This window comes from Pseudochaenichthys georgianus, chromosome 3, assembly GCF_902827115.2.
Source record: "Pseudochaenichthys georgianus chromosome 3, fPseGeo1.2, whole genome shotgun sequence".
NCBI classification, from domain to species: Eukaryota; Metazoa; Chordata; class Actinopteri; order Perciformes; family Channichthyidae; genus Pseudochaenichthys; species Pseudochaenichthys georgianus.
This window is the reverse complement of record NC_047505.1, coordinates 21,366,372-21,391,364: the sequence shown is the minus strand read 5'-3', so window position 1 is coordinate 21,391,364 and position 24,993 is coordinate 21,366,372. Positions and strand designations below refer to the sequence as shown.

General features: G+C 40.4%; 1 protein-coding gene across 1 annotated transcript; it reads left to right on the top strand.

Moving 5' to 3' along the window:
• Window positions 1-1,206: 1,206 nt before the first annotated feature.
• hsd17b12b (hydroxysteroid (17-beta) dehydrogenase 12b) lies at window positions 1,207-24,759 on the top strand. The gene is made up of 11 exons (XM_034106438.2): window positions 1,207-1,552; window positions 9,736-9,782; window positions 11,105-11,180; window positions 11,861-11,968; window positions 12,257-12,321; window positions 13,027-13,071; window positions 13,829-13,863; window positions 15,303-15,384; window positions 20,672-20,737; window positions 21,173-21,322; window positions 23,550-24,759. The coding sequence occupies exons 1-11, from the start codon at window positions 1,375-1,377 to the stop codon at window positions 23,655-23,657; spliced, it is 960 nt and encodes a 319-aa protein (XP_033962329.1). The 5' UTR covers window positions 1,207-1,374; the 3' UTR covers window positions 23,658-24,759.
• Window positions 24,760-24,993: the final 234 nt, after the last annotated feature.

Genomic DNA, 24,993 nt, shown 5'->3' with positions numbered 1-24,993 from the left:
AAAGCCCACAGCCAACAGTTTAGACTCCTGTTTACCATTGCTGCATTTCTATTTTTAGATGCAATGCTCTTATGTAACGCTCACTCTCACATGGACGGCTGCTGTCTGCTCCACTTGGCTGAATTGTGTGCTCTGTGGTGTCTCTGTGTGTGTGTGTGTGTGTGTGTGTGTGTGTGTGTGTGTGTGTGTGTGTGTGTGTGTGTGTGTGTGTGTGTGTGTGTGTGTGTGTGTGTGTGTGTATTCTAAGTTAGATTTAATTATGTGTTGTTACTTCTATGATGAGAGATATCAAATTCAAAAGGAAAGGAACAATCCCAAATGCTTTCAAAGCTAAGCATACATGTTGATGGCAAAAACGATACAAATATTTATTTTTTACAATGAACACAAAATAACAAATTCAAGACATATTGTGCATAGGGCTGTTTTGTAGTTTTACTTTTTACCCACATTTAGAACCCTTTGGTAAAATAGACTCAAAATAATTCTGACCGAATTCTCAGGTTTCATTAGATGTACATGTCATGATGTATTTCTCACGATATTGTGAGTGTATTTCATGAATACTTCTAATGATTGCTACTGTATACAGTTGAGTAGCACTTGAAATGTTTTTGCTCTATGAAACCTGATGTACTTATATGATTCTGTTTTCTTCAAGTTTGTATTTTGTTGGTCGAACGCACTTATTGTAAGTCGCTTTGGATAAAAGCGTCAGCTAAATGCAATGTAATGTAATGTATAGCAAAAGCCAAAAGCGGCTATATTCCCATACAACTAATACAATGGATGAACAATTTTGACAGGACACATACTTCTTGTTTTACTTCAAACATTATGGTAAGAGAATATCCTTTTAAAGGTATTTCAACCTTCTCAGAAATGATAAACCTTTACATTTCAATGTAAAACATTGCACCTCGAATTGCATTTTTTTTATATCATAAACAAAACCCAACTTGGCCGATGAGCAACATAATGAGCATGAAGAGAGAATTGGTGACAAAGACATACACTATAAAACAACATGACAGCTAAGGAAATGCCATATCATGTAAGACATTATATTCTTTATTTTAATTAAATGTACAAAATACGGGACGGAAGAGACGGAGGACTGCGGTATAACACCAGATGGTAGTAAAGCTGAGATACCTTGCTATTTGCTAATACGATCAGCTAAAGAAGAAGAAGAGGAACCAATCACAGCCAGCCAAGCTCTAATACGGAAGTGTCAAACGCGGAAGCAAGCAAAAACAATTTTTTAGGACGCATGCATTTGCACTTTGAGCACACTTTTATTACATGAATACATATTTTATAAATCCAGGCGTTACTATAAACAGTTAAAGCAGAGGAGTGTGCTGTGCAGGTATGTCGTCCAGCGGAGAAGCAGTGTTCCGGGCGGTGGAGACGCCGCTGCTGGTCCTCGGAGCTCTGACCGCGGCCTGGCTCTCCGTGAGCTCCGTGTACCGGCTGCTGGCCGGGCTCAGGGTGTGGGTGCTGGGCAACGGGAAGCTCGTGTCCCCCACCAGACTGGGGAAATGGGCAGGTAGGTTCTTTATCTGAACTGTATGACCACAGAGAAGAGTGAATCAATTCAAGATAAAATATCATACAGACATAAATAACCAAAGTTATAATTGGAGTCAGTTAATTTCTAATTCGTCACATTAGTTTGTATTATTAAGTTCATTGCATGTTAAATGTTGGTATAGTAAAGTAGTTTCCTGGTTGTTCCCAAGGCGAGCAGAGGTGAACGATAATGCTACTCAGATATAGTATTTAAGTAAAATGATCAGTACCACACCACAGTCGTGAAGTACTGAACAAGTCCTGCAATCAAATGATAACATGTACGTTTTGTCATCTACATATATGAAGTAGCAAGAGTAAATGTACTCATCATACACAATGGCCCATTTCAGGGTCATGCATATCATTATATTGTATTCACAATATTGTGCACATTACTCCAATGCTGCAACTTGTAAAGACAAAGCTTATCCGTCTTATTTTCTTTATCTAATTTACTCCTTAATTAGCTTGTGTATTTCCACCTTGTAAGATCAATACAGCTTTATCTTATTATATAATGCTAATCTATATTGCTAATCTATCTTTTATTTGTTGATTTTATTTTTGATTTATTTATCTTAATTTTCAAAGTGAAGTATTTATAATAAATGTAGAGGAGTAAGAAGTACATCATTAGCCTTAGAATTGTAGTGGAGAAATAGAAAGTAGCAGAAAAAAAAAATTCTCAAGTAAAATACAATAACCTACAAAGTACTTAAAGGTGGGGTAGGTAATTTTGGAGAAACCAGCTCGAGTGCACTAGAATTTGAAAATACACAACCGGAAAAAATCTGCCACTTCCTTACAGAGCCCCTCCTCCAACACACACGAACGCGCACATGACCAATGAGGGCACGAGATAAGTTTGTGCACAGATGGAAGGCTGACAGGCAGGTAGGCCATCCAGTTATTTTAGCCGGGCCGGCACAGATGATTGGTCGTGCTTTTTACAGTGCTACGGCTTCCACATATTACATTTTTTTATGGATTTTTTTGTCGAAGCACTTAAGATATTCATTGCTATCGGGATGTTAAGAGCATTCCATGGAATATAACAAAAAGTGTATCTTAAGCCAGTTTCTCAAACTTACCTACCCCGCCTTTAAGTACAGTACTTGATGACTTACTTTTGAATCAACTTGAACCATCCTTGTGGTTGTATTAACCAGACATTTACAACCACTGCTCACCGGCTGGAAATGATATTCTGTTGCAACTCTCACCTCTTCCAGAATCTCTGATCTGCTGCAGCTCCGCTTTTAACAATTTCACGTGTCCAGTTGCATTTGCCAATAGTACTATTTTGTGTTTAATCATGGTGCAACAGCTATCATTTTTAAATGTAACTTTTAACTTTAGTCTTTAAATCCTACTGTCTTATCAGCTTTAGCAGTTGAGCAATGAAGCTTTGGAACAGGAGCTGCATTTAGGGAACACTTTCTGCTTTTAATATTTACCCCATAAATACATTTTACAATCTTGTCGGGACAAAGTGAGAGCAATAGCAGAGCAATATATTTAATAGTCGAGAGAGACCATTTTGTTAGTCTAAAATATAATAAACATACAACATTAATCCTAAAGTGAAAACAGTAAATAACTTGAATAAGAAAAAATATTTTCAGTCAAATGGTGTAACTGATTTTGAACATTCTCAATTTAAAACTGTCAGTTATGTGCACAAATAGATGAAGTAATGTTTGAGTGTTGTTCTGGGCACAACACCATGTCCAGCACTGTGCTGGTGCACTGTGTCCCAGCTGCATGATAAGTTCACCCTACCTGTCTCACACTGGTGATTGTGAAGTCTCTCCCTGGTGTTTCTCCAGCACACACATGTGTTACACACTATAGCTCCTTTGTCCCAGCAGCAGACTGCGGTCAGTGTTAGTCTGTGGTCATTTTAACAAGGAATAAAGAAAGGGCAGGGAATGATCAGCCTTTTGTCATCTGGTGTAAACTCGAGTAAATCTTGTCATGGGATTATGGCTCGAAGGGGATTATCAAATCACACTGAATGCTGTCCATCTGTCTGGACGGCTCACTGACTGACCCTTGCAGTTTGAACAGACTGCTGGGATGGATTTGATGTTGTAATGTTGGTGTCCAAGGTTCACATGATAGCATAAAAAACTGTCGGACCACTGGTATTACATACATCTGATCTGTATAAGTATTGATATAATCATATAGTAGTTTGGATGAAAAACTTATATCCTCAATGCTCAGTGGAAGAAAAACCCTTGTTACTAGTCAGCTTTCGGATCAATCTTTCATCCATTTTCAGAGTTTAAATCCCAACCCTCAATCATTGTACGTGTGAATATTGATCGTTTAAAATATCTGAGCAGTCTTTTTTCAGCCTGTGCAGTCACAGTGGCATCAGGCTGCCAGAGAAACCCAAATGTTGAGAGGATGCGCGCTTTGATCTTTTTTTCTGCAGCTAAAAATGGGAACGCGTCAGACGGGTTTATTTATTTTTGGATCACACATGCAAAATGATTCAGAATATCCGATGAGGCAAACGAGCCCGTTGGCGTCGGCTGCTGCCACTGCCTTCATTCACAACGTTTGTCTTAGCGAGGTGGACTCGATTGAAAAGGACGGCCTGATTATGTAACCCGAGCCATTCATAAATGAGACGCAGGATCCTCGGGATGCAGGTTCACTGGTACCCACATGTGTGTGAGTCTGTGGCAGTATAACAGAGAGCCACTGTATCCTAATGCTTTCTCAGACAATGCTTCTATTATTTAAGTTAAGAAACAAAATGTAGAAAGTTTCAGCTACTTCCTCACAATCATGTCACTGCTTGTATATGGAAATATGGTGTCAATTGTGATCTTCTTAGTTATGCATTTGAGCTATAAACTATACACAAACATTAAATTACAAACTTGTGCGGGCTTTGGTACCACGTTCATACATTTAAATAGTTTTGTATTATCAACCGGATGATGGGACAAAAAATAAAAGCTATATTTAGTTTATCAGGGCTCAGTCACTGATGGTAACGCTGACATATGTACTCATACAAATGGTTTAATTTGTTATATGATTACTCATCACCCTGGTGTTTCAGACACAGAAGTTAACAATTGTATTGTTTGAAATGTTACAATAGGGCATACAATGTTACATTCAATTAAAGCTGCAACAAATGACTATTTGAAATGAAATGACAGACAATTCCATATGATGATGTCCCGTCTTATATCCGTGAACTTCAAGTGACATCTTCAAATGTTCAAATCCCAAAGATGTTCAGTTTGCTGTTAGATAAATCAGCATTTCATCGAAACAATTATTACAAATTGTTCCTTATTATTTTACACCAATCAACCAATCTTTAAAGGAATCAAGGTTTCCCCTCTACATTACAGCTGGTTGATCACTCTCTGTTTGCTGTTTGCTTTAGATCTCTTCCTAACCAAGGCAGAAAAAATCCCCCCCCCTGAAGAACGGTGGCAATAATAGCCTCTGTCTCTACTGTGATGTCTGTACTTATCATTATGTCACTGTTGACATGTCATTAGCTAGCCCATATGGTCTAATCCTGCCTGTACACTTTGCTTACAGACCACAACGTGCACACACGGCCACACAAAGATTGCGGATATTGGTATAATAAACAAAACGTGTCTTCTAGCAAAAATCTCTGCATGATATAGGCCACTAGTGGAGATAAAGCATCTCCGGAAGCAGGGCTGGACTTATTATATATATTTTAGGTGCATATAATTGTGATTTACTTCCAGTCCTTCAATTATGTTCCACAATCGAATGAAGCTGGCTATCAAACCCAATAACCCCATGCGGACACAGAGCAGCTCCATCATCAGAGCACCCAGCCTGTCTAACCTACATTCGGAGAAGACAGCCGTTCCTAAAATAGACTTTGGTTGATTTGACGAGAGGGAACATGCACTCCGCTGTAGAAGCTTCTTTCCTTTTTCTCTGTTCCAACTTGAAATAGTTAATTGTTAAAACCGCTCAGAATAACCCAGCCTATGTTTCCCTAATCATCGTGCCTGCAGACGCCCATCACTCTCCCCTCCTCTGCTCCGTGCTATTTTTAGGTGGCCCCAGGATCCCCCATGTTCGTGTTTGTCATTTTCTCCCCTCCCTCCTCCCCCGCTCCCTCCTGTTTGTCTCCGCTGCAGCCCTAGACGATGCTCGGCACCTCAGCATCATCTGTGCTTAGCAAGATCACAAAAGGGGCACATGTGTACTGCAAAGGGTAGATGGACGGAGCAGTGAGAGAAATATGACAGTTTGGTGTGATTCCACCAGATATTGATTTAGAAACTCTTCCCAAGTTAAAACATTAGTATTGCGTAATAAAAAATATGAAATGTATGGTTTCGCTGCACTATTTGTACACTTAGAGAGAGAGAGTATTTTACTTAACCACATGCCTATAAACAGTAGAACCACAGAAACTCATCTCCTTTTTAAAAATAAATATTTAATTAGGAATTACTTAACTAATATGGCAGGTTGATATTAGGGATGCCAGTGATTATTCGAATATTCGCTACAGTCTCCATAATCGAATATTATTTTAAAAAATCGATTTTATTTATATATATTATTTTTTGTATGTTTTTAAAAAAAAATTCCTGGCTTAGTTTCAACCAAAATATATATAAATGTATATATGCTAATAATATATTAATAATTGTAAATGGTCATTGGTCACACCACCAGTTTGTTTTACTGTAAACTTGGAGGAAGCCTGCGTGCAGAGCAGACTGCTGCTGCAGCACGCTACACACCGACCCCGCCCCTCTCCCTCACACGTGCGACAAAAGATGAACAAAGCGGCAGGTAAAAAGAGTTCCTCCTCGTGGAACTACTTCGAACTTACAAGTCCAAAGGAAGTTAAATGCAAGCTCTGCGAAAACACGTTGGTCTATCACAACTCAACCTCAACAATGCGTTCGCATTTGAGTGCGAAGCACGCCAAAGAGGTTACAGAGAAAGACGCAGCACAGCCGGCCATTACCAACTTCACTTCAAGGCCACGTCGTTGTGATGACATGCTTGTTTGTTGTTTGTACTGTTAAACATGTTCCAGTAAAGAAAACAACGGAATTCCTTTTTTTTTTTTTCAGGGCTGCCGAATAATCGATTTTGATCATGGTCAGTTTCTGGCAACCCTAGTTGATATAATCAAGCTATTTGTTTTGGTATCTTAATTAGACTCAAAATATGAATAGGGGGAGGTTGATAGAGTCTCTAACCCAGGGGTCACCAACCTTTTTTAGGGTGAGGGCTACTTTAAAAAAATAAAACAAGTCGAGGGCTACTTTTACTCCTCTTTTTTTTGTTTTTTGTAGTGTATATATTTAGCACATTTGAACATTATTATATGCTGACCTTTAACCTTTGTGTGCTGTTTGGTTCTGTGGGACCCGTTTTCAGTGTTTACTAAAAGAACATGTATTCAATTTAATTAATGTAACCTCCTTTATTTGGGGGTGGACCTCACCTCCTCTAGGGGGTCCGGGGGCATGCATGGAAGATTTTTTTTAAATGTTGAAGTTAAATGCATCAATCTGGTGCACTTTGAGCACAACATGAATTGATGGATACAGCTCTCGACACTCATATGAAAGGGAGCTGTATACTTTTCAATAATCCAAACATCTTTAGAATATGATCACAACCAATAACAAATCATTTAAACTTGTTTATTCTTATCTTATGTTACCTAGTTAGCATTCTTTCTTTTTATTTATGCATATTTTACTAATCACTGTTTTTTTTACTGTCCTATAGTACACATTGGAATGATTTCTTACTTTATCTATATTAAATAGATAAAGGTCTGCTCTCCCTAGCTCTCTCTCTCTCTCTCTCTCTCTCTCTCTCTCTCTCTCTCTCTCTCTCTCTCTCTCTCTCTCTCTGTGTCTCGCTCGCTCTCAGAGGCTGTGTGCTCCTCCGTGGCGATCACGGCTTGCGTTAAAAAACAATAATAAACATATTTGTAAAGTGGGGGGACACAAACGGGATTTAGAAAAGTGCAGGGGACATGTCCCCCCTGTCCCCAGTGGAAATTATGCAATGCGTGTGTGTGCGTCAAGTGCAATAAATATATAAGCAAGTTGCAACACACAGAGTAAAACTCTGCCCCTCATGTGTTGTATAGGCTGGCACGACGGCTGTTCAATGGGGCTGATGTGTTGTGTAGATTCTGCCAGAAGGAAAATCAGCGGTCAAACTCCTTATGAAGCGGGGAGGTGCCACATTGCTTTTCTTCCCGACTGCAACGCTGGTCTCACAAATCAAGCAAGAACGTGATTGGTCGATATTCATTGTGGGGGTGGGGGGAGGGGTGTTAGATAAATATAGAGTTGTAGTAAGTAGATAGAGTTCACAATGATGTAGGTTTCGTTCATGCATAGGGTAGATTCTTTTAATTACATTCACTTTTTTGTTTTGTGTATTTTATACATTTTGGATTTGCTTGGCGAGCTATTTTTAGAACTTCCCCGGCGGGCGACTCACGTTGCCCCTGCGGGCGACTAAGTGCCCGCGGGCACCGTGTTGGCTACCCCTGCTCTAACCAAACCGTTTCACTAATAGACGGTTAAACTTAAGAGGCACTTAATAATATACTAAACATTTGTATGTATGCATTATCAACATTATGTCAACACTTCATTTTTTTTAATATCATGGTTATTGTCACTACTGCTTTACATCGTAACACGCCTAGTATCAACACTGACTCTGAAAGAGAAAAAAGAAGATTCAATGCATTCCTGGTCTAAATACAAAATGGTGAGACTGAATCTTGGACTCATTTTAATGAGACAACTACATTGACCAATTGGGGTTGCCTTTCAAAAGGACACCTCAGTTCCTTAACAATTCAAGTTGAACCTGCAGTCTTTCAAATGAAGCACATGCTCCTTTGACATGACTAGAGTAACATGTGTCATTTTACTGCTGTATCTCCCTCTAATGATGATGCCTCCTCCATCAGGGATGCTTCATTCCCCCACAGAGCTGTCTCTGGCTTGCTTTATCATGTTCTGCTAATGTTCTTTAATTACCTGAATTGTAGTTAAAAACAAAACCAATGGCAGCACACAGGAACAACCAAAAAAACAACTTTGTCTAAAGTGTTCTAATCTTTTCGATAACTAAAACTGATTTGACCTAAACCATAAGTATCCCTCACTCTCACAAGTAGGTCCAAACGAGGAAGAAAACATTTCCATTAAATAAGAACACGATAATAATTACACATAGTACGACCTAAATACACGGGATGTAAGTGTACATAGGAATAGGATGCTCCTTGAGCCGGGCTTTGCAGGTCATTCAGGGACATATCAGAACGCCCTGACCCTCTATCCCACTCGCGCCCACTTTTATATTTAGCCAGAGGTGTGATGAATAGTTCCTTTTTGAAGACGGGAATTGCTAAAAATAGTCGTCTGCTGCTGTTTGTGCCAGGCAGTTCCAGGGCATCCGCTCGCTTCACTGGCGCTGCTGAAGAGAGGACCTCACTCTCTTTATCTCTATCACTCTTCCTCTCTCTTCGTCCTCCTTATTCCCCTCGTCTGTTCTCTGTGTACCTCGGTATATCTGACTACACTCCAATGTAGCCCTTTACCCTTACAAGTCAATTAATTTGTATTTTTCGAATGCCTTTTTCCATCATTATTTCTTTTTTTCTACTGCGCTTAACACGGAGCCCTTATCTGTCAAGCAGTCCATAACTCTGACATCTTTATCCTTGGATTTCTGTGGCGCTTACTCTCCTGGAGGTGGCGCACTTCATCTGTTCATATGTGGCGCTTTCTTTTTCTGGGCTGTGTTCATATTTGTATAGAATCTCTATGAGCCTACTCTCCCTGCATGAGTGAAGGCTAACGTAGCAGCAGAATAATACCGATGGTTTGATCCTGAAACGGGGCATATAGATAAGTCTAAGAATCAATTTGTCAGTTTTGATGAGCTCCAATTGAGCCCACGTTTATGCTGATGGAAGTCATCTTTAGTCGTTTCTGTATTTTGCATTTTCTTCAGTTAATATGGATGAACATATCTTGCCTCATTAAAGTTTCTGTTTTCATATTTTAAAAGAATGTGATATACAACTTGCTGATTTCGGTCTCTATCTCTCCTTTTTCCTTTTAGTCGTGACAGGAGCCACAGATGGGATCGGGAAAGCTTACGCAGAAGAGGTATGATTTCCCGGCTCTGGAAAACTTCAGACTCTAACAACACAGGGCCACAGTGAAACTAGATGGGGGGGGGGGACCACCTACGTATTATTACTTAGAACACTTATATTATTACATGGTGTTTTGTACTTGAAGGGGTGGTTTCCTGGTTCTGTAAACATTTCATTTGTCATCATATTGTGTAGCCCTGAGCCTGTTTTTCAGGTCTCAGGCTCGAAAATGACATTCCCAGAACAAATGACCATATCCTCCCTTCTAAAAGGGTTAAATTAATGACCTTTTTTCTCAAAGTAATGATAAACCTGTGAGTTGGATGTAGAAAAGTCAGAATCTATATAGATGTCTCTAGGTCTGACTTCTAGAAACGGAAACGCAGGTTTATTGCTTATGGATTATCAGAAATCATTTCAAAGGGACACAGACACATTGGATTAACCTATGGATTAACTTCAGCAGCGTTTTTATCGTTGTAATGCCATTGAAGACCACTTTTGACCAGACTACAACAGACTGAGCCATGTTAGCATTTTTAGCTACCTAGCGCCATATGTTTTGATGTCTGTTCTTGTTATTATCTCCGCGAGTTCGTATAATTGAGTGATAATGAGGGTACCCTTCGATTCTGTGTCACCTCCTATGGTCACCTCACGATGTGAAACGATGGGTTGGATGTGCAGCAAAGATAAATAATATGGTTTTGTGAGTGAATTTCGGTGCAGTCATCTGTTAGCATTTTTCGCTCGTTGCTAATTCAGAGGCTCAGCATTAGCATTGTGGGTTTTACATGGTTACATGGATATAAAACATTCATAGTTTATTAAATGAACATGCCCTCAGACACTGTTTCCTGCAAGATATTGCGGCAGTACCCCGGTACCGGGGTCTCTCGGGCTTAACAGGTTAAGATTTACAAGATTTATTTTCTTGCACCGGAATATAAAGGGTTCTTCAAACGGTCCCTCACAGGTTTGTGCTTTCAGATCCATGCCTTCAAGATGAATCTTATTCAATTCCAAAGTAACATTTTAGGAGTGCTGGCCAAAACAAAATCTTTAGATAAAAAAAAAAAGGAATTGCTTTTTGAGATGTTTAGAACTAAAATGACAGGTCAAAATCTAATGTACAAGATTAAACAAATCAAGACTTCAACTCCATAACTATAACATATTTTAAAGCACAACTTTGAATGAAGCGGTAAATATCCCATAAATAACTTTTTAGCTTCCACTCTGTTTCCAGCAAACTGAGTGCTAAAATAGTTCATGATTGAATTTCACAATGTCACCTGTGTTGCTTTATTGACATGTTGTTTGTGTTTACAGCTCGCCCGCAGAGGCTTTGCCATCGTGCTGATCAGCCGCTCTCAGGAGAAGCTGGATGACGTTTCAAAGGCGATCGGTGAGTTGCCTGAATTATTTTTATTTTGATAAACACAGTGATTGCAGACAAATGTTGCCCAACTTGGAAAATGAATGCATAGTAAAGTTCTCTTTAGATGAGTAGCATATCAATCATGGTGAAATACATGCTTTATCATAATATGACTCTACTTAATCCTTCAATCTAATTAATCCCACATGTTACAGTGGGGGGGGATCAAGAGTACCTGTGGCTCAAAGGCACAGGACTGATGTAGTTCATGTGTTGAAATAAGACAGCTGCTAAAGTGAAGCTCAGTCTTAATGATCCACACAGCCTCATTTATCCTGAATGTGAAATGGTGCATCCATATTGCACTGTGATAGGGCAGCAGGGCTAAATGATATTACATTGAGTTGCAGGTTTCCACCAGTGAGCCCTTATTGAGTGGAGATTGAGCAGGACCCCTGTGCTTTGGCTAGGAGGCAGTAAAGCCTCCTGCTGGAGCTTAAATGGAATCTGTCCATTTAAATGAAAGCTTCATCTTAAGGGAGGGATATCCTCATTGATGAAGAAGGATTATCTCAGGGTTTAATTTTTTCTCCTCTGCTCTTCCTTTTTCATGTGACTATTTGTAAGAAAAAGAGTCGAGCTTTAAACACTTTAAATGTTTAATCGCTTGTCATATATGCAAAATGAAAATATGTTGTGTCCCTCAGCGAGTAAATGTGGCGTGGAGACCAAAACGATCGCAGCAGACTTCAGCGCCGTAAATATCTACTCCAGGATTGAAGATGGACTTGCAGGACTGGAGATCGGAGTATTGGGTAAGACTTAAGCCACCTCACTTTGAATTATTTTCCCATTTGAGATCCCAAAGTCAATCTAAATCAAGAACTGCAGACTTAAGGAATGCTTTAAACTCCACTCTATTAAATGTCAGTTTTTCATGTAATCATAGAGGTTAATTTATCCTGGTTCTTCAGCCCTTTGCTGCCCTCCTAAGATAAGAAAGAGGAACAGCACTCTGAACTCATTAATATCTTCTTCTGTAGTATTATAATATGTACTATTTGTATTATGTCACAGTCCTGTTTGTTATCTCTTGTTTATAGTCAACAATGTTGGAATATCCTATTCTTACCCTGAATTCTTCCTCAACGTTCCCGACCTGGAGACTGTAAGTTTGATGGTTATTATTATTCTATTAGCCATGAATTTATAAAGGATTATATTTATAATATCATGCAGTCTTGTGAAGATTAAAAAGGATGTTTTGGGCTCAAATGATTCTTTCAGCCTTACATTGAATAGGCAACTCATGCAATCAGAACCACGCTTCAGACATAATGAAACTGGATAGTGTGGCCATCTCAGTACGATTTTAAATATGAACTGGAAAATGCTTTCATTGTTTGTAACATAATGCAGTTAAACTATCTTGTCTGCATAAAGCAATCCTATGCCTTCTGCTTAAAGAAGGCAAATCTCGCACATACTAAAGAGCAGTGTATCATAAGTACAATCGAGCCCTAAAAATACAACTGCAATTTCGTCCTACATTTTGCTAATACTGGCCACCATTAGCTTCTGGTGGTTATCCAGGCTAAGAAAGATTGCAGGAGCACCATCCAATTGAGCAACAGTGAGTTTTATCGCTTAAGAATTACACTTCTCATTTGTAAGATAATGTGTATGCTGGTTCATATTTAAGATTTACATAGTGACAGCCCTTGTCTATCTTCTTGTGCTATAATCAATCCCAAGACGACATCTGAAATCTGCTGTACAAATATAATTGTGTACATTTCTGAACAATATGTTCAGAGGTTTCATGTACACAAACACCCTGGTTGAAGCAAAGCTCCTGTTCTTCTTGTTTCAGTTCATCGACACCATGGTCAACATCAACATAGCGTCCGTGTGCCACGTGAGTGTGATCTAAAACCTTGATGTGTCATTGGAGCTTTTTGACTCACCAAAAAAGGACATTTTAGTGTCAAAGATGAAACAAATCAAACCAATAAGTATTTCCCCTTTCAAGTTGAAATTTACTTCAGGCACTTTTGGCAGTGATTCCAGGCAACTGTCTGCGTTTTATTCAAGTTCAAAGTAATAGAAAATGATAAAGTTTAAGCGGTGCTAAAATGATTTTGAAGACACTTGGTTTATATGATCATAATTAGTGGATCGCCCTGCTCAAAATGCACTTTGTGGATATTGACTCATTAATGTGTGTTGTATGTCTCACTGTGGCATCTGGGTTGCCTTTTAAATAATTAAGTATCTCCAAGTAGATTCAAATGGATGACATAGTTTGAGATCCACTGTCAGATAGTCCCACAGACCATAAACCCACTCACTCACACACTCGTGGAAAGTATAGTAAGTCACTTCCGTCGCTCTTTCCCAGAGCAGTAGCTAAAGTCCACCCCCTCTCTTTACACCTAATTTATGTCATCAATATTTCTTCAAACTGCTCCCTCTGCGGCCATTATCAGTCCCTTTCTCTTCTTCTCTTCCCTCCACGACCACCTCTCCGAAAACTACCCACACACGGTTACAAATGTTTATGCACACCTCCGCACACTTATCCACGACCCACACATCAACAGACCATTTTTTGTCAGTCTAATGCTTTCACTATGTTTCTCATACTTCATCTCTCTTCCCACTGTTTATCCCAGATGACACGACTTGTTTTACCTCGAATGGTGGAGAGGTGAGATGTGTGATTTCAACAATAATTGCTTTGCTGATACAATACTGTGATTGGTAGTAATTACCGCCGGCACAAATGGCACAATCAGGCGCTATAGAGAGCTTTGACTTGAGTGCTTGGTTTCGTGTTAATCAATGACTACCTTTCAAATTAATTGTTTTTTTTCCATTATACACCTGAACATGTGTGTGAAATGCAAAGGCTAAAGGATAGTTGAGGAATATTTTGGGAAATATGCATATTCATTTTCTTCCCTGCGCATTGTTCTAAAAGTGTAGCTGCAGGTTTTGCACTCTTTCCAAAGTTTAAAAAACTCTGCCTTCAGCGTTATATCGTAATGATTTCATCAGTACATGAACTGAAGTGTAATCTCATTGTGGTTGTATGACGTTTTTTTGCCAAACTACTTCTATGGAGCGAATTCCTTTTTTAATAAGCACATTTCCCACAATGTTTAACCCTTCCTTTTATTTCACTGAAGATGATATCAACAATTTATCTTCCATATTTTGATTTAAATTGTGACATTGATTTGAACTGTATCAACCACCACAGCATCCCATAATGCATCTTAGTGACCCGTTTATACAATAACTCAAAGGACAACAAAGCTGTTAACATATTGCACACTGAACAACCTGTGCATGTCTTAATAAACTTGACCTTAAAACTGCTTGTTATTTGTAATAGCTCTATAGAAACATTATTTAAATTGACAACACTATTACTTTAAAAGGAATATAGTCTCTTTTATAAATAACATACTGTACCATCTGTTACATTGGGTATTATCATGTGATAGAATCTTTAACTCTGCTTTACAGCTGACTTATACAGGTTTCAGATATTTCTTGTAGCTGAGGGAAAGTAAGTCTGAAGGCCGTCACATACACATCCAAAATATATTCCACCTCTTGGTTATATTAAATATTGTATGAACACACCACAGGCTGTAGCAAAGAATATCAACACTTATACATTGAGGAATTGATGTTACAGTATCTTTGATCAATATCTACCATCTCTTCTTCACAATACAAATGGAGCAGTTTTGCTTCAGTACACACACACACACACACACACACACACACACACACACACACACACACACACACACACACACACACACACACACACACACACACACACACACACACACACACACACACACACACACACACACACACACACACACACACACACACACACACACACACACACACACACACACACACACACACACACACACACACACACACACACACACACACACACACACACACACACACACACACACACACACACACACACACACACACACACACACACACACACACACACACAGTGCCATGGCCATGTTCTCCTATCATACTGCGATTGATTTCAGGCAGTTTTTATTCAGAGTAAAGGATCCTCTGCTTATATTCCTGTGTTTCCAGGAAGAAGGGTGCCATCCTCAACATCTCCTCTGCCAGTGGGATGTACCCCTTCCCTCTCCTTACCGTCTACTCTGCCTCTAAGGTAATTGGAGTACATGGTTTATGGCCTTTTCTTCAAGTGTTAACTGACATGTTTCCGATAGACGCATCCCAGGACCATTAACGGTTTACATCCTGCGCTCCATGAGGAGGAATCCATCTTCTTCCTCATGTTGGTCTCTCTAGTCCAGAGGTGTCACACTCACTTTCATCAAGGGCCACATTAGCATTATGGTTGCACTCAAAGGGCCGGTTGTAACTTTAAGTTCACTGCACATATTTGATTCCATTCTATTTCTATATAAATACTGCTATATTTGACTACATTTGTTATATTTTTTATTATATTTTTCTTAAAATAGTTCTCTATCTGTGTTTTTAATTTTGTTTTACTTTTATATATGCACCACAACACCAAGTCAAATTCCTCGTACGTGTCAACCTACCTGGTAATAAACCTGTTTCTGATTGTGATTCTGAAGACTAAATACATTACATTACATTACATTGCATTTAGCTGACGCTTTTATCCAAAGCGACTTACAATAAGTACATTCGACCAGGAAGACACAACCTTGAGGAAAACAGAATCATATAAGAACATCAGGTTTCAAAGAGCCAATCGTTTCAAGTGCTACTCAACTGGCTTTAGATAAGCCAGTCCTTTATTAGTATATAAGTGCTCTGTTAGCAGTTCTTTGTTAGTCATTCTATCGCTCGAAGTGGAGTCGAAAGAGATACGTTTTCAGTCTGCGCCGGAAGGTGTGTAACCTTTCTGCGGGCCTGATTTCAATGGGGAGCTCATTCCACCATTTTGGAGCGAGGATAGCAAATCCACGTGTTTTTGCTGATGGGAACTTGGGTCCCCCTCGCAGCGAGGGTGTAGCGAGTCGTTTGGCTGATGCAGAGCGTAGTGCACGTGCTGGGGTATACGGTTTAACCATGTCCTGGATGTAGGAAGGGCCAGATCCATTCGCAGCATGGTACGCAAGTACCAGTGTCTTGAAGTGGATTCTAGCAGTTACCGGAAGCCAGTGAAGGGAGCGGAGGAGCGGCGTGGTGTGGGAGAATTTTGGAAGGTTGAAGACCAGACGAGCCGCTGCATTCTGGATGAGCTGCAGGTCGGATGGCACATGCAGGTAGACCAGCCAGGAGGGAGTTGCAGTAGTCTAGGCGTGAGGTGACGAGAACCTGGACCAGAACCTGCGTCGCTTTCTGGGTCAGCTGGGGACGTATCTTCCTGATGTTGAAAAGCGTGTATCTGCAGCAGCGGGTTGTAGCAGCGATGTTTGCAGTGAAGGACAGGTTATTATCCAGGATCACACCCAGATTCCTTGCAGTCTGAGTCGGGGAAACAACAGAGGTGCCGATGTTGATAGTCAGGTCAAGAGAGTGACAATCTTTTCCCGGAAGGAAAAGCAGTTCAGTTTTGTCAAGGTTGAGCTTGAGATGATGAGCGGACATCCACTGAGAGATGTCAGCTAAACAAGCAGAGATGCGTGCGACGACCTGGGTCTCTGAGCGGGGAAAGGACAAAATTAGTTGGGTGTCGTCAGCGTAGCAGTGGTATGAAAAACCATGCGGGCTAATGACAGATCCGAGCGAGTTTGTGTACAGGGAGAAGAGGAGGGGACCAAGAACAGAGCCCTGAGGGACCCCTGTAGTTAATTGACAAGGGTCGGATTCGGACCCTCTCCAGGTTACCCTGTAGGTGCGGTCTTTGAGGTATGAGGTGAGGAGGGAAAGTGCAGAGCCTGAGACTCCAAGTTCTTGGAGAGTGCGAAGGAGGATCTGATGATTCACCGTGTCGAATGCATATATATATATATATATATATATATATATATATATATATATATATATATTTAGTCTTCATTTATATATATATATATATTAGGGCTGTCAAACAATTACAATTTTTAATCAGATTAATCACAGCTTAAAAATTAATTAATCATGATTAATCACCATTCGAACTATGTCCAAAATATGCCATTTATTTATGTATATTGTTGTGGGAATGGAAAGATAAATGAAAGAAGGCGGATATATCCATTTAACATACAGTATCTATGTTTATTATAACATTTTTCTGCGTGTCAAAATGAAAGACAACCCACACACCTATCAATCATCAAACCGTGGGGTCTTAATTCATTACGTGTTGATTTCTATCAACGGGGGAGTACTTCAGGAAAGTCGACAGAGGGAGGGGGGGGGGCGGCGGCAGCAGCAGCTAGTGGAGTACTTCGTGACCACAGAGTGTGAACGTTGTGATCAGCTGTTTTAGCGCAGTTCTCCAGTGAAGGGGGGAGTCTCCCTCCGCAGCCGGTTGGCGTAGTTTTGGCACAGTTCCGTTGTACAGACCGACGTTAACAGCAGCCCTGTATGTGCACACGGAGACCGACTCTGTCGTCCGGTGATCTAACCGCCTTCTGGAAAAGCTACGTCGGTACGCAAATGCGCTTTGTGACACAAGTGACGGTACGCATTTCAGATTACGCACATAACCTGCGTACCAGTTATGTGCACCCCTGTACCAGAGCCATATTATTACTATTATATGGCTCTGCCCTGTACTACAGCAAGAGTATTCTCCGTCGGGACTTCCTGCAACAACACCACGCCGTTATCAAAGATGTTCTATTGAGAAGACGATCACTACGTGACAAAAGTTTTCAAAACCGTGGCTACTGAAATCAATCTTACTAACTGCTGTCTGTGCAATTTACTCCGCGAGTTGGCAGACTTTATTTTGCTTACTTTAACATCATTTTTCATGGTGGGGCTAAGCCATTTCTTGGTATGGGTGTAGCCTACCCCAGCCATACCCTGGCGCTGCCACTGGTGGCACGTATGGGGCGGGCCATTCTGCACATGCGTTAAATGCGTTAAATATTTTAACGCAATTAATTCAAAAATTACCGCCGTTAACGCGATAATTTTGACAGCACTAATATATATATATATACACTGAACAAAACTTTTGTTTTTGCTCCCATTTTTCATGAGATGAACTCAAAGATCTAAAACATTTTACACAAAATAACCATTTCTCTCAAATATTGTTCACAAATCTGAAAAAATCTGTGATAGTGAGCACTTCTCCTTTGCCGAGATAATCCATCCCACCTCACAGGTGTGGCATATCAAGATGCTGATTAGACAGCATGATTATTGCACAGGTGTGCCTTAGGCTGGCCACAATAAAAGGCCACTCTGAAACGTGCAGTTTTGCTTTATTGGGGGGGTCTGGGGGGGTCCGAAAACCAGGCAGTATCTGGTGTGACCACCATTTGCCTCACGCAGTGCAACACATCTCCTTCGCATAGAGTTGATCAGGTTGTTGATTGTGGCCTGTGGAATGTTGGTCCACTCCTCTTCAATGGCTGTGCCAAGTTGCTGGATATTGGCAGGAACTGGAACACGCTGTCGTATACGCCGATCCAGAGCATCCCAAACATGCTCAATGGGTGACATGTCCGGTGAGTATGCTGGCCATGCAAGAACTGGGATGTTTTCAGCCTCCAGGAATTGTGTACAGATCCTTGCAACATGGGGCCGTGCATTATCATGCTGCAACATGAGGTGATGGCCGTGGATGAATGGCACAACAATGGGCCTCAGGATCTCGTCACGGTATCTCTGTGCATTCACAATGCCATCAATAAAATGCACCTGTGTTCGTCGTCCATAACATACGCCTGCCTGCCCATACCATAACCCCACCACCACCATGGGCCACTCGATTCACAACATTGACATCAGAAAACCGCTCACCCACACAACGCCACACACGCTGTCTGCCATCTGCCCTGAACAGTGAAAACCGGGATTCATCCGTGAAGAGAACACCTCTCCAACGTGCCAGACGCCATCGAATGTGAGCATTTGCCCACTCAAGTCGGTTACGACGACGAACCGGAGTCAGGTCGAGACCCCGATGAGGACGACGAGCATGCAGATGAGCTTCCCTGAGACGGTTTCTGACGGTTTCTGCAGAGATTCTTTAGTTATGCAAACCGATTGTTGCAGCAGCTGTCCGAGTGGCTGGTTTCAGACGATCTTGGAGGTGAACATGCTGGATGTGGAGGTCCTGGGCTGGTGTGGTTACACGTGGTCTGCGGTTGTGAGGCCAGTTGGATGTACTGCCAAATTCTCTGAAACGCCTTTGGAGACGGCTTATGGTAGAGAAATGAACATTCAATTCACGGGCAACAGCTCTGGTGCACATTCCTGCTGTCAGCATGCCAATTGCACGCTCCCTCAAAACTTGCGACATCTGTGGCATTGTGCTGTGTGATAAAACTGAACATTTCAGAGAGGCCTTTTATTGTGGCCAGCCTAAGGCACACCTGTGCAATAATCATGCTGTCTAATCAGCATCTTGATATGCCACACCTGTGAGGTGGGATGGATTATCTCGGCAAAGGAGAAGTGCTCACTATCACAGATTTCTTCAGATTTGTGAACAATATTTGAGAGAAATGGTTATTTTGTGTATATAGAAAATGTTTTAGATCTTTGAGTTCATCTCATGAAAAATGGGAGCAAAAACAAAAGTGTTGCATTTATATTTTTGTTCAGTGTAAATATATATAAAATATTATATTACATTATTGGCTCTGCATTGGATTATTATCAGTTCTGGTAATAACTTTATAATTAACTACGTCTGAAAGCAGAAGTCTAGGGCAAATAATTGAAAGCAAATATTCAACAATTACACCAATTGTATTATATTCTTTGTAAGCTCTTGCGGGCCACATAAAATGAGGTCGCGGGCCGGATTTGGCCCACAGGCTTTGAGTTTGACACCCCTGCTCTAGTCCTCTAACTAACACACACTGAGGCACTACCGATGAAGATTAACGTTTGTTCAGCCTTTATTTGGACGCAGGGATAAAGTGGCCTTTTTCATATTTGCCGTTTTAATTGTTGAACATAAATAAGTCTCTGACTAACTCTGGGTCCTGAGGTAGTGTACCAATTAAAAATGTTTATAGGAGCATATGGCGTCATAATATTTTATAACGGTCTCATGTGTCTCAATAGTCTTTGTGCTGCTCACACTTTCAGCTGATTAATTTGTGTCTTAATTCTGGGCCATGTTTATCTACTTAATCCTTTAATCTGCAACACAGGTTTAAAAGTTCATCAAAAATCCATCCAGGGTCAATCTTTAGTTTAATTTGCACTTTAACGACCGTCTCAGTTCATTACACTTCAACATTGTGACAGCAATGTGTACGTGAATGTGTTTTTATGTTTGTTGCCATCTTTATTTGACTGGAATTGTAGACTTAATGACCTGCTTTTGTCTTAAACAGGCATTTGTGGACTTCTTTTCACGAGGACTGCAAGCTGAATACAAGAGCAAAGGCATCATCATCCAGGTAGATGAGCCAACCTTAGTTTTCCTTCAGACATGCTTTGATGATGAAGGTTCATAACGATCGTTCGTACATGCAAAAGGCAATTTTAAGGAGACCTTTTATGAACCCCCTTCTTCCAGCCACAGTTAGAAAACTGCCGTTGCAAAATAAATCCTATTTTTTTTTCCCCAAGCCAATCGGAGCAGACTGGGCTTTTTTTGGGAGCGTAGCTTAAAGAGACAGGTGCCTAAACAGATCTTTCAGGCAGTGGGTAAATACAGGTACACTCAGTCAGACGGTGCAAGATAAGTATGAATCTAGAAATGAGCACTGTGTCCCATTTATGGCTTATAGAAAATGAAAGGTGGTTTCAACAATGTATCAATACTCTTAACATGCTACCAAACAAGACATGCTGTTTGTTCACGTGTGTTTGTCCTTTTTTGTTCCCCCCAGAGTGTTCTGCCATTTTTTGTTGCAACCAAGCTGAGTAAAATCCGGCGTGCTACACTGGACAAGCCCAGTCCAGCGCGCTACGTGTCAGCCGAGCTCAACACGGTGGGTCTGCAGACCCAGACCAATGGCTACCTGCCACATGCCATTATGGTAAGTCTTGGTATGTAACGTTAGGATTAAAGCACAGAGGGCTACCATTTTGTGACCATTTCTTGGTGAAAAAAGGTGCGGTGATTCAGTGAAATTCAATCTTCATTGGTCCTCTATCTGTTCTACTTTATTTAATGTTTGGCACAAACTTCCCGTAGATGTTTCCCATCTTTTGGAAACTGGTGTTAACTCTAACTGAAGAACTGCACTGTATTGTCAGATGCGTGTTCACAACTCACTCACCACTCAGAATGACTCGAGATCAGCAGAAAGAGCCAGTTAGAACTTTAAATCCTACTGCAGCCAGATCTTCCTCCGCATATTGTTGTACATTTATATAATCAGCATGATGTAGCAAAAGCGTCCTCTAAAATCTAAATACCTGGCAGTTTAGTCTGAATTCTAACACTGAAATTATTCTGTAGGGACATGAGCAGCAGAAAGTTCAGTGTGACATTTTCTCCAGTTCCTCCACTTTGTGTTGGACGCTGCTGAACAACGTCTCCCTAATATCAACACTAATGTTCTTTATCAGCTTAAAAAAGCCTTTGAGGATACTGCGCACTCACTTGATACGGTGCAGATACTGTGAACTCAGCACAGATCTTCCCTGTCACTAGCGCTGATATTACACTAAACCAAAAGCTGCAGACAAGCAGCGTCTGCTCTGATTATCTGATAATCCCTCTGCCTTCAATTGTGCAGCACAGCTCTGCCCGTCTCACAGTAATAATCCACACATACGCAACATGTAATTCACACCGCTGTGAGACGGAACCTTCTATAAGTTCACCAGATTCTATATATTTTTAGGGTTGCAAAAAGTCTTTGAAATATTTAATTATACCAATACAAATTATAAAACGTAATGGATGTGTAAGTGAAGTGAAGTGCCCTTAGTAGAAATAAGTGTATTACCATGTTCAAACATCATTAATTTTCTATTATTATATCCACTGGGCTTTTGTAATATATATTTCAATTAAGACAATAACAAAGCTGAAGATAAATTAGCAGCATGAGAAACACTTTTAATTAAATAAAAAGAGAAATTTTCACTAATTAAATCTGGTGAGTCAATGAAATAACCATTAACGATGCTTTATAGAACTGCTACTTTCTTATGACCTATAACTGCCATACTGTCAAGATTAAGCTTAATTAACATTTGAGCAAAAGCAGAAACACATTTCTTGCATTAATTTGAACTGCTTGGTGATGTTGGAGGAACATCTCGGTCTGGGCCAGTTGAATCTTCTCAACACTATACCATCACATTCTAGCAGGTTCAAAAGAAGTGGTTGGAGGCAGACGGAGTTCGATGCAATAGAACTTTTATTACGTCAAAAGACATCAATCAAAGAGCGAGCAGACCCCGGGATCACACTGTTGAACAAACGTTGTACTCGCACCTTTTATAGCGAGCCTTCTTGTCCCTCATTGGTTGACCCTGGTGACGTTTCTTTGTCAGCAACTTTGTCTGCAGACGTTTGCATTTACCTACACTTCCGTATCCACGTGCCCTGGAGGCGTTCCGTCACTTTGACCGCTTCTTGACCTTCACCAAAGTTCACTATCAAGTGAGGGGAGTCTTACCACTGGTCTCTTTCTCAGTTGTAACCTCGCATCTCATTAGCCTCAGGCACTGTGAATAACAATTAACCTTAACCTAAAAGTGGCCCCTTCGTTCAACCTGACACACATAGACCTACATGCTCAGAGCGAGAGTGGGCCCCTTATACAGACATGCACACTAGCCTTAACAGCAGAGTCCGCTATTCTTCTCCACATGAAGTTACACACTCATTCAGATGGAAACACTGTTCTGACGGTGTACACACCCTAACATTACACTATATTATACTGTATTATACCAAGCATCATAGCACTATACTGTGAACACTCATAATTCCCCATTATGTTCTAATAATGAGCATTTCTTCAAGAAAAGTTATACTACAACAGTGAATTGATCCAGCAAGATGAGTTGACCGTATTTTACAGCTTACTATAAGACACTACAACAACTGAGGGATTGACTTTTGATAAAATATCAAAATATCTATATGCAAGATGTGAAGCCATGTCTTTGTCACATACTAGACGGTAAAACAGCGCTATCTACCCAGTTTTCCTTTTTCTCGCCGCAGTTGTAGCTCCTGTGGGTTGGAATGCTAATCTGTTATTTGTAAAGGCCACCAGCTGACCATGTCATTTCCCTCTGTAGGGTTGGGTGACCACAGCTCTGCTCCCTGCCAAGATCCTCAACAGCCATGTGATGGGGATGGGTTTGTCCCAGCGCGCTCGTTACCTGAAGAAGCAAAAGCAGGGTTAGATAGACGCATGGCGGCAGGAAGAGGGGACCTGCTGTGTTAAACACTCGTCCCAGGACCACCATCATGGACCAGGAAGATAGATTGTGAATGTTTCTGGGCCACATCCCAGTTTCCCTCCCTCCGATACTCCCCGTCATTGAGCATGTGAGGCAGCGGTACATGTATTCAATTCAAACATAAAAATACTGAACAAAGTGGTGCTCTTCATCAGCTTTAATGAATGGAACACTAACGTGGAAACTAAAAACTATTCCCAAATCCATCCATCCATCTGTCTGTTAAACATGAGGGTGTATAAAGCCTAGATGAGGGAACAATTTGGATGCATGTGAGGTTTGAGGCCTCCGTATATTTGTGTGTATCTGAGTATGTGTTTACTAGCGTTAAGCCTTTTTAGTTTTACACTGCAGGTGATACTTAATTATTTTCTAGAGCACTTAAACATGTTTTATTGAGATCTATTGACATTAATAGCTTCATTAACTCCTACTATGGGATTTGTATTGCACTCAGATTTAGACGATTCTTCGTCAGCACCAATTTGAAACCCTTCGTTATCTCTTGTTTGGTTTTTCTAACTTAAAATGTTCTCAAAGGTGTTGATGTAGTGGTGAAGTCAGTGCGTGTTTCATTTAATGAAGAGGAACTGCTGTAAATGGATAACCAGCAGAGAGGGAGATGTCTTGGTGGAATGTTAAAATGGGTGTTTTATTTTCTAACTAAATTGATTTTCAAATTAATTTGTACCACTGGTGTTACTGTTTTGCAGGACTTTCTAACCTAAAACAAAAATGCTCTCACAATCCATTAGATCCAGGTACAACAACATACATTCATCTCAATCTTTTCACTTGTATTGATTGATTTCCTAAAATGTTGAACCAAACCAAATGTAGAAATTAGCCAAACCAATGAGAGCTGATACATTTATTTGATTTTCTCTTTTGAAAGCTACATTTTTTACCCTAAAGACACTTTTTACTCACACTGACTCTAGGTGCAGCAGCAGGGGACCAACTTCCAGTCAAGTGTTTTCTCTAAGAAACTGTAATCAAATTACATTTTTCCAGCCATCAATAAATATTAATTCAAGTAACGACAGTCCGTGTGTTGTTCTTGCTTTCACCTTTGGGTCAATTGCTTTTTGTATCACATTCTCTATTTTAGAATATCCATGGGACAGCTGTTAGCTTATTTTATATACAATGGGAACATCTGATGGGTCAGTTCTAGTTTATATGTTATGTCAAACTTTGTATTAGATACAATATGAATGAGTTTGGAGCGGCTTGGAGTCAGATATCACATGAGTTCCATGTCTGTAAACCGAGTGGC

Bases quoted from the DNA above. Each gene is read 5' to 3' on its own strand.
- hsd17b12b (XM_034106438.2), top strand. From the start codon at position 1,375: ATGTCGTCCAGCGGAGAAGCAGTGTTCCGGGCGGTGGAGACGCCGCTG. The intron at 11,181-11,860 runs GTGAGTTGCCTG...TGTGTCCCTCAG, and splicing joins TGACGTTTCAAAGGCGATCG to CGAGTAAATGTGGCGTGGAG. The intron at 21,323-23,549 runs GTAAGTCTTGGT...TTCCCTCTGTAG, and splicing joins ACCTGCCACATGCCATTATG to GGTTGGGTGACCACAGCTCT.